The 9,308-nt window shown below is 37.2% G+C and overlaps 1 protein-coding gene across 1 annotated transcript in view; it reads left to right on the top strand.

The window, feature by feature from the left end:
- Positions 1-801: 801 nt before the first annotated feature.
- itpr1b (inositol 1,4,5-trisphosphate receptor, type 1b) overlaps positions 802-9,308 on the top strand; it is a gene marked incomplete in the record, with an annotated part of 134,739 nt that continues 126,232 nt past the window's right edge. Inside the window, 3 exon segments of the mRNA XM_014021964.1 lie at positions 802-1,166; positions 2,572-2,685; positions 8,590-8,660. Coding sequence (XP_013877418.1) covers positions 2,594-2,685; positions 8,590-8,660 — 163 coding nt within the window.

The following is a 9,308-nucleotide window of genomic DNA, read 5'->3' as shown; positions in this document are numbered from 1 at the left end:
GATCTTTGTGTATGAATGTTTTTGTTTTATATCTACTGGCTGTGAAACAAACTGCCCCTTGGGAATAACAAAGATTCTTGAACTTGAACTTATAATATGAATTGATTATTATAGGAAGATGATTGTGTAGTCTTGAACATTTGTGTCAGTTTTCTGTGGAAGCCAAGACGGGACATTTTCTGTATATAAATACTGTGTTTTCCATAATTTTCTTGTGATAACGACATATAATGTCTTATCACAAATTAACAAGGAGCGTTTTCTCAAGATAACAAGTTTTCCAGATGGTTTTCCTATTGTGTATGTTTTAGTGGAGACAACCTGGTCCCCTCAGCTGTTCATTGATGAAGATTACTGTCCATCTATCCATCCATCAATCCATCCACCAACCGACGGACGGACTGACTTTCATATCAGCTCTTGTCAGACGTCTGGTCTGACTGTATACCAGCAGGCGTTTAMACAGTGATCCTGATGATATAATAAACTTTATCAGTCACCAGCTGAGGGAACTGGACCATCTCCATAATTACTAAATGATGCACAGAAAACCATAACTCGTTATCTCGAGAAAACGGTCCTCCTCATTTCGTGATAATGAAAATATGTCATTATATTGCAAAAACATTTCTTGTTATTTCATGATAACGACATGTTATGTTGTTATCATGTGAAAACCATGGGGAACAGACGCTCTCGGCTTCCTTAGTTTTTAAAACTTTCGACCTGTTCATTTTTTGTTTGATGTGTTTCGTATTTTCAGGGTGATTATTTTTATTTGCACACGCCAAATCAAAATACTAAAATTATTTAGAATCATAACAGTGAGTTTGAAAGCAACAACTGGTTTTATTTTAATGAGGCCACCTACTTCTGCTTCTTCTTTTCAAAAAAAAAAAAAAAACTACACTACCCAGAAAGCTTTGCTGCAGTATAAATAGTAAGCCAATGGGCGGTCCTGCGGTGACATGTGGAGGAGGTAAGAAGAGGACTGTTACGGAGGACGCGTTCAGCTGTCAGAGATAACGCTGCTCTCACCTGGAGTTTACTGCCATGGACTTAACCGAGGCTGTGGAAATTATCCTGTGATGACCCACTTCCTGTCGCCTCTCAGTCTCTGACTGCCTCTGTCTTTTTGACGTCTTGGTCATTTTTTGGGGGGTTAGGTAAAGTCCTTGTCTGTTTGTAGTTTTCTAGTCAGCGCGTTTGCCTTTCTTCTTCTTCTTCTTCTGCTTCTGTTTATATCTGACAGAAATGAGAGCATCCCTGTCAGGAAGTAGCCCACTCGCTCTTTGTTTCTGTCGTGTTCTGCCGCGCGTGCTAAAAATAAATAAATAAATAAACCGAAACAAAAATGTAGGCAGGTTGGTTGGGATGTTTCTGTTTACCTTTTCTACTCGAAATGCAATTGTTTGTTTAAAATGACCATTTAAATTTTCTGCAGTAGACGRAATATAAAGTTTATATGTGGCAAGATTCGTCTGGAAACGTGCTGCTATGACCTTTAGTTTCTCACAGCTAAAGTTGCAGATTTAAAATGTGTAATAAGTTTAAGGTTTACAGGCATTTAACGCGTTTAAGCATAAATTAGAGGAAACATGTCAAAATTGGCATTATTTAATTTTTTTTCTTTGCTAGAAAGAAAGAAAACAAAAGTAACCTACTTTTCCCTCCTCATTGTGTTTCTGGGCTTCTGACACAAGCTGACTGTCCCCAGACTCCTCACTAAACTGCAGGATAGATTAGTTTCATCCAGAAAACATAAGAGTGCTCAGAAAAAAAAGAGGAACAAATGAGCTTTTATTTATTTCCTTATGTCATTATTATTGTCCACTTTTTAGTAATTCAAGAGTTCTTCACAGTGTTTACCTTGGGCTGCACAGATGAAATGTTTATAGAGTGCTTGTGTAAGTTTTCATGTATTAATGGACATTTTAGCAAAGATGTATTAATAAATTAGCTGTAGTTTTCATTGATGTATGGCCTAAATCAATTGTTTCTAAACGTTTTAGCTCTCAATCTACAAAATGATTGTGATACAGACATGTGACCCCACCTGTTGTCAGTTTAATAAATATACAAACTACTAATGAGAACCTAATCAAACATGAGCGAATTAAAACTATTAGCCTTAATATTCACAACGTCAATATTATTCATACAGTTTTTATTCTCCGTAACAGTTACAGTAAAAATATAAAAAAAAAAACATGCTGTGTGACATATTAAAAATGTAAGTTGATATTCGGAGATTAGTAGTGTTTTGCTCTTTAAATACCAAACGAGGACCCGTTATTTGGTGTTTCAGGACTCTCAGTGGGGCACTGACCCCAACGTTGTGAACCACTGTGTGAAATAAATGGATAATAAGTGGCGCTGTGACAACTGGACACCAGCATTCAGGGCAGACAAACCAGTCAAGTAACTTGTTCAGAGCAGTCACTGCTTTCTGTTTATTTGTACATTAGTTTGTAATTTCAARGCAACTTGAGGTAAACTGCTATTATCTGAGGTTTGTAAAGTAACCCTTCTCTGTTATGTATCATCTAAGAGTTCTCTTATCTTTTTAAGGTGCAGTTAACGCTGAGAAACCATGTCGGACAAAATGTCTAGTTTCCTCCACATAGGAGACATTTGTTCTCTGTATGCTGAAGGTACCACCAGCGGATTTATCAGCACTTTGGGGTAAGCCTGCTTCTTTTATGAACCATTCACTACCTCTGATAGAGAGTACTTGAACCGTATATGGACAGTATGAGGCAGAATACACAACTGATTTGATCAAAACTGATACAACTAAGCGTATATATATATATTTGTAATTTTATGACTGTTTCTTGTGCCAAAGACCTGGTTGCGCAGGTTGTGAAGTGGAGAGTTTTTWAAAAAAAATGTGTGTTTATATCTTAGGACAGCTTTAGTCAGCAGAAACATTTACTCAGGCATCAGTACCATCATTTATTAGATTGCAGTGTTTCAAAGTGTGGAGCTGTGCTGCATTCATCCAGTTAGCTACTTTAAAATAACACAGAGTTRTCATCTGAAAGCTTTCGCTGTCTGTAATTTTGGTTGAATTGTTTAAACAGATAGATTTGTTTTAAATGCTAAAAAATGCATTCATCCAAARAAACCAAAAAAAAAAAAAGCCATGACATCCTCATACAGTTTGAGCTTGTAGCAGTCATGGTCACATTTTCTGCAGGGCTGATAGCTGTCAAATGTCACATTTTAATATTTAATTTCTTATTACTAATTAAAAGCCTAGCAATCCTTGAAGGAATTCACTTTGCTCACCTTTCATGCAAAAGTTTTAAAATAAGATCATCTTATGTTGAAAAAAATGACAACGTTGTCGAGGTTTTGCTCAAGTTTTGGAAAATATGTAGTCTCACAATGTTACGAGACGTCCCTCTCAGAGTTTGTAGTGAATAACTCGCAGCTAGGGATGCACCGATATGAAAATTTCAGCCGATATGTATATCCTATATAGTTATTGCTGTTATGGCCAAAAACCGATATTTACCGATATTGCACAAACACACAAATTATATTATACTTATACTCACAGACACACTTGGGTCTTTTTTTGATACCATAAATAAACAACCAGACCTCTGACATGGCTCTACTTCAGTTATTCCTGGTTACGCAGCATCAGTATCACTATTATGATCAAACAGATGACGCTCAACCAACCAKCTCCCCTCCCAAAACAGAAACACAAAGATAAAAAGTGGGAAATCAATATCAGACGTTAATATCGACCCAGTTTTACATGTCAGACCAATATTCTAAAAAATGACCAAGGCAAGATAATGGCAAAGGGTGTTGCGCAGTTTGTTATAGAGTTGTCAAAACTCATTTTTATTGAGGGTCACATGAGCATTATGGGGGTCCTCAAAGGCCCAGTTGTAATTAACTTTAATAATAATATTACATTTTATTTATAAAGCACTTTTCAAGACACTCAAAGACACTACAGAAATAAGATTAAAAACAGCAACAGTAGTAACAATAAACGGGGAAATATTAAACATTTAAAGCAATAGATGTTTGGTGTTTACGTTTGACCAAACACGCAACRTCMCGTTCCTCGTCTCATTGCTACGACTGAGCACCACTAACAAACAATAACTGAGCTCTACATGGYATCCCCTGCATAGAAACAGCRTTTTAACAYGTCCTCTTATAAACACTGAAAAGTACTACACGCATGACTAAAKATTAACTAAATAACAGTAAATCCCTCTGGAAGTGGCGTTCCAGTTTAAATTTACAACCAGTTCAACTGGGTCACAGCGAAGATGCAGTGAAATGGAGGTTTKTACCAGCTGCCAGCTACTTCCACTTAGTTCCACTTACTTCCACTTAGTGGTGGAATGTTGTCATTTTGTGGGTAAAATAATCAACATCCATGATGGGAGATGTAGTTTATGGTCAATTCTGGCTTGAAAGCAGCTTTTGTTTTTTACATCAGTACATCTTAAAAGCTCACATGGGCCACAAAAAATGCCATGATGAGTTTGACATGTGTGTGTTAGTGCTTATAGAATCTGTGTTGAGGATCAATAGCTACTACCAGAGTTGTAAAGTAACTAAGTACAAATACTTTGTTACTGTACTTAAGTAGAATTTTTAGGTATCTGTACTTTACTTGAGTAATTATTTTTCAACGTACTTTTTACTTTTACTCATTACATTTTTACACAATTATCTGTACTTTCTACTCACTACATTTTTTAAAAAGGTAAGAAGTATAAAGTCGTTACTCCTATTTTATTCTGAGTTGTTATTACTTAAAAAAAATACTATCCTGATAAATTGTGTTTCCTGGATTGAGTGAATTTAATTGTGGTTGGATGAGAAGTATAAAAATATACCATTCTGACACCCTATTAGCTTGTACACAACCCATCACAGCTGCACGCCGTTAGAAAAAATATTTTTTGGAGAAGTCACCTCCCAATAAATGTCATTTGGAAAATCCAACTGCTCACTTTTACTCAGTACTTTTACTTTTAATACTTAAGTAGATTTTGTGTCAGAAATTTGCTTTTGATACTTAAGTACAAAAAATATCAGATACTTTAAGACTTTTACTCAAGCAATATTTTTAGAGAAGACTTTTACCAAAGTATTTTATGATAAGATACTTGTACTTTTACTCAAGTATCACTTTGAGGTRCTTTATACAACACTGGCTACTACCACACCCAATTTTAGGTTAGTGTCTGTAAAAATGGCATCTAACCAAATTGTTGTTGGCCTACATGGATTGTAGATCCACTCCACTGACTTTCTGCAAGCTTCATTAAAATGTGTTCAGTGGTTCATGAGAACCAGACTGAAACAGAAAGGTYTGCCTTTGTCTTTTCGGATGTGGGTGATGATGTTGAGTTTATTGTTTTACTCCTTTTCTCCCATTTTAGGCAGCCTGAATTACCCTCTATTTAATTGTCACGTCTTTAAATAGTTGCTATCTCGCCTCCTCCCTAATTGTAGGCCATGAGTTAGTGTCTTATTTAGTGAGACTAGAACAAACTGTGTCCCTTAATTGACAATCACAGGAACAGCTGAAAGAAAGAGGAGGGTCATAGAGGGGTTGGTGACGTTAGGTCTTTATGTTTACATGTTGTCTCTCTCCTGGTTGTTGTTTGCTTTGCACACTGCAGTTGTTGTCATGAGCTCAGCGCCAGTATTATCCTGTCCTCCCTCACCTTCTCGGATACTGCGACGTTCCYCCTCTTGCTGTGTAACAATTCTATCTGCCTCTCGGCAGCTGTTGGAGCCGGTCCTCTCCCCTCATCCTAAAAGCTGTGCTCTTTCACAGTTTCACTGTTTTGCGTCACCTACCATAGCAACAGATGTGTGAGCAGCTTTGATGACTGCCAGCCATGACAGCGCTCATTTGTCAAATTTCCTGTCCTGTGTGGTACACCCCCCCCCCCACACACACACACACACACACACACACAAACACACACTTGCAACTGCTGTGTGTACTTTTGTTTAAAGAGAGAAGCTAAGAGGACGAACCTAAAAATAGTATCATTATATTAGATGTCACCCGTGTTGTCAGGATTCTGAATGTCACCCCTGAGAGACCGCTGCATCCATCTGGACACACACTGACAGCCGAAGGTGCTGTGTCACAAAAAGCAAAACCAAATTCCCTCTTGACCTTTGGTATCACTGACTCTTACTGCACCTGTTTCATTTTGGATCTTTGCCCACTAATACATCAACACGGTCAAAGTACCRTCTCTTTATTTCGCACAGCAAGGYGTTTTTTCTCTCTCATCGTTGCGCTCCAGTGGTGCAGTTTATCAGCTAGAAAMGGCTAAAGCTAGAGCAGATGGAGCAGCCTACAGAGGTGTTTTATTTGTGTTAACCCACAATGCAATAGTACTCTCAGGAGTTCCCATTAAAGTCCTTGACAATGCATTGCTTTCATCATAAAATCAATATTAAAAAGCTCTAAACATGTTTGTTAAGTTTTATGAAGGGTGATAACTGTCCTTAAAAAGACATGAAACRGTTGCCAATGTGAAGGTCTTGTACTTTTTTTGTTCATTTGTTTTTCTTGGAGTGGGGGGAAGGATTTGTTATAAAATGAAAATAAAACATGTCTTAGATTATGTCGTCCTCTGAGCTCAATCCTTTGAGTGCTACAGAGTTCACAGAGTTTTCAGCCTTTCCTGTTTTATGTTAAGTTGAATTATTTTTAGTCTGGCTAAAACTGGACTTTTAAAGTGCRCGCAAAGATCTTAGACAACCAAAATTGTATAGAGTCAAATGGTCAAAAACATTTTAATACAGTTAATGCAGCTATTAGACATGAATTATGCCAAATATGGTCATCTGGGCCTAAATTGGCCAAAGAGCTCTGCACACTTCCTGCCTCAGGTTTGCAGTCTCTGATCTTGGTTATTCAGATACCATTCTGAGCCAAATAGTTGTTTTTTTTTTTATATTTATGCTGCGCTCTATAGTTGGCTTACATTCAGTTGGGAAGGAGATCCTCGCAGGGCTGCATCAGAAACTTAATCAAGTATTTATTTTCCTCTAGTCCAAGTTTTAAGTCATTCTGAATGTGATCTAACTGTCCTTCAACATAAACTCAGTGAGTCAGCATTTTTATTATGACTTGGACATTTTTTTATCATCTTATATATCACATCTGATTTGGTCTTTAGGCCTACTGTATGCCCAGCTCGACTTCTGSCAGTGTGTTTTGAGATTATCTGATTGAACCCCGGGTTTACACACTGCATGCAGTTCTGCTCTGTTTCACTGTGYTGCGCAGTTCACCGTCATTCGTTTCCACCACAATTTACACTGCGTCCGCTCCACCCCTGGATGACACTCAGAGGAACTTTTAAGAAGCATGTGCAGGAAAAGCGAGATTGCGCAATAAAGTCACTGATTAATGTGGAAGTTGGAGCAAAAKAATTCTTTCTGTGGAAGACGGACTCCACAAACAGTTGAAACCACATCGCTGTCTTTTTGAAATTCTTATTTCAGAATCAAATCCAGTTGTGTTTTCTGCTTCCCAAACAGATTTCGATAAAATTAGTCTGTCTTTCGTGAATTATTTAAAAAATATGGATGTTGTCCTCGTTATTTTTCCTGTTAGTGTGGTGTAATCTTTGTAGATTGACTTCACTTACCCCAATAACTTATTTTAGCGGACTGCTGTGCGCATGCCATCATCCTGCTGATGCGGTGTAAACGCTCACCTTGATTACAATGGTTGTGTTTTTACTGCCGAGGTCGGAGTGTAGTGCGGCGGAGAGGAACGGACACAGTGTAAATTAGGGGTTTAGTCTCTGGACTGGAAAAGTACAAACAAATATCAAAGTGCCTGAAATCTTGTAATTATAAATTCTACCGCATTATTATTCCAATAATTTTTTTTACTAGTTCCAATATACTTTGTTTTATAWATTACAACCCCATTTTTTTAATAAACAAAAAACCAGGCTACATGTTGAGACTACATGTCAGTTACCATTGACCAGTCATTACTCTGAGAGTGTATTTTCTCTATGGTTTTCAGCCTACAACATTATTTTGTGGTTTGTCTGAAGGAAGAGGACAGCTGCTGAAGTAAATGCTAAAGGCTAAACATGCAAACTGTTTGAGTCATTTACTGATCTTTAATATCCAGTGTGTTGATTTTTTAGTTTTTTAGTTTTTATTCTTAGAATGCTGTATTTGTCCAGATTTAGCAGCTCTTACACCAACTGTACACCTATATGCATCAGTAAACATCCACAATTCATATTTGTTCATTACATTGATGTAAGTTTCTGTTTGACAGGTTTTTAGAAAGTATTATWGAAACTTAGGTCCTCTGTGCTTTTTAATTAACGGCACCCATCTCACGTTTTAAAAGAGTAATCTTTATCTGAAATTTAAAAAAAAAAGTTTGTTTTTGTTTGCTCATGCTTCATTGTTTTATTACATGAGGAATATTGTTGAAAATGTTTTTATTTATTAAAACACTACAGATTGTTATTAGAAGTTTTATAAATGCTGTTAGTTTTGAACGACTGAGTCACTATAATGATGGTGGGTGTTCCTCAGGCTGGTGGATGACCGCTGCGTGGTACAACCAGACTCAGGTGACCTCAACAACCCACCTAAGAAATTCAGAGGTAAGGATTCCCTGTCATTCAAACATCTGCTGATTTAAAGGAGGGTTGTATTTAGCAAAAAATAACTTTTTAGTTGTTTTATATCATGTTGTAATGTCATTCCCTCATCACAAATATACCCAGGGTGTTGCTTTGACTCATTCATTCATGTTTGAGAAGTCTATGAATCCGCTGTGGTAGCCATGTGGAGCTGCCTAAATGTTTTCTGGTACAAAGCTCCACCTATTTACACAAAGCGCCTCCCTGGAGCTCTGTCTACAGCTGTGCTCCTGCCCCACAGAGCAGAGAGCACAGCTCTCCACGCAGCTCCAGGGGCAGCGACATGTAGCAAACACCTGGTGGAACTGCACATTTTGTTGAGCTTAAACTTCTCAGTCCAGTTCTTGTTTAGATTAAAGAAAGGAGGCTAGTTTCAAGATGTTTAGATATGATTGCAAGTCAAGTTTATTTTTGATATATACAGCATTTTCATATCAATTGAAGTTAAGATAGTTACTTGATTGTGCTATAGAATTCAGCTACTGTATGTGTCTGGAAAATGCATAATAACCCCCCTTTTAAAGGGATCCCCGATTAGTTGTAACATTACTTTATTTGATAAACATATATTTTAACTGTAACATAAAGACTAAAAATACTGTAGGCTGT

This window comes from Austrofundulus limnaeus, unplaced genomic scaffold (genome assembly GCF_001266775.1).
Source record: "Austrofundulus limnaeus strain Quisiro unplaced genomic scaffold, Austrofundulus_limnaeus-1.0 Scaffold312, whole genome shotgun sequence".
In the NCBI taxonomy this organism is placed as follows: domain Eukaryota; kingdom Metazoa; phylum Chordata; class Actinopteri; order Cyprinodontiformes; family Rivulidae; genus Austrofundulus; species Austrofundulus limnaeus.
Note: the sequence above shows the minus strand (reverse complement) of the source record. Positions and strands in the feature narration are given on the sequence as shown.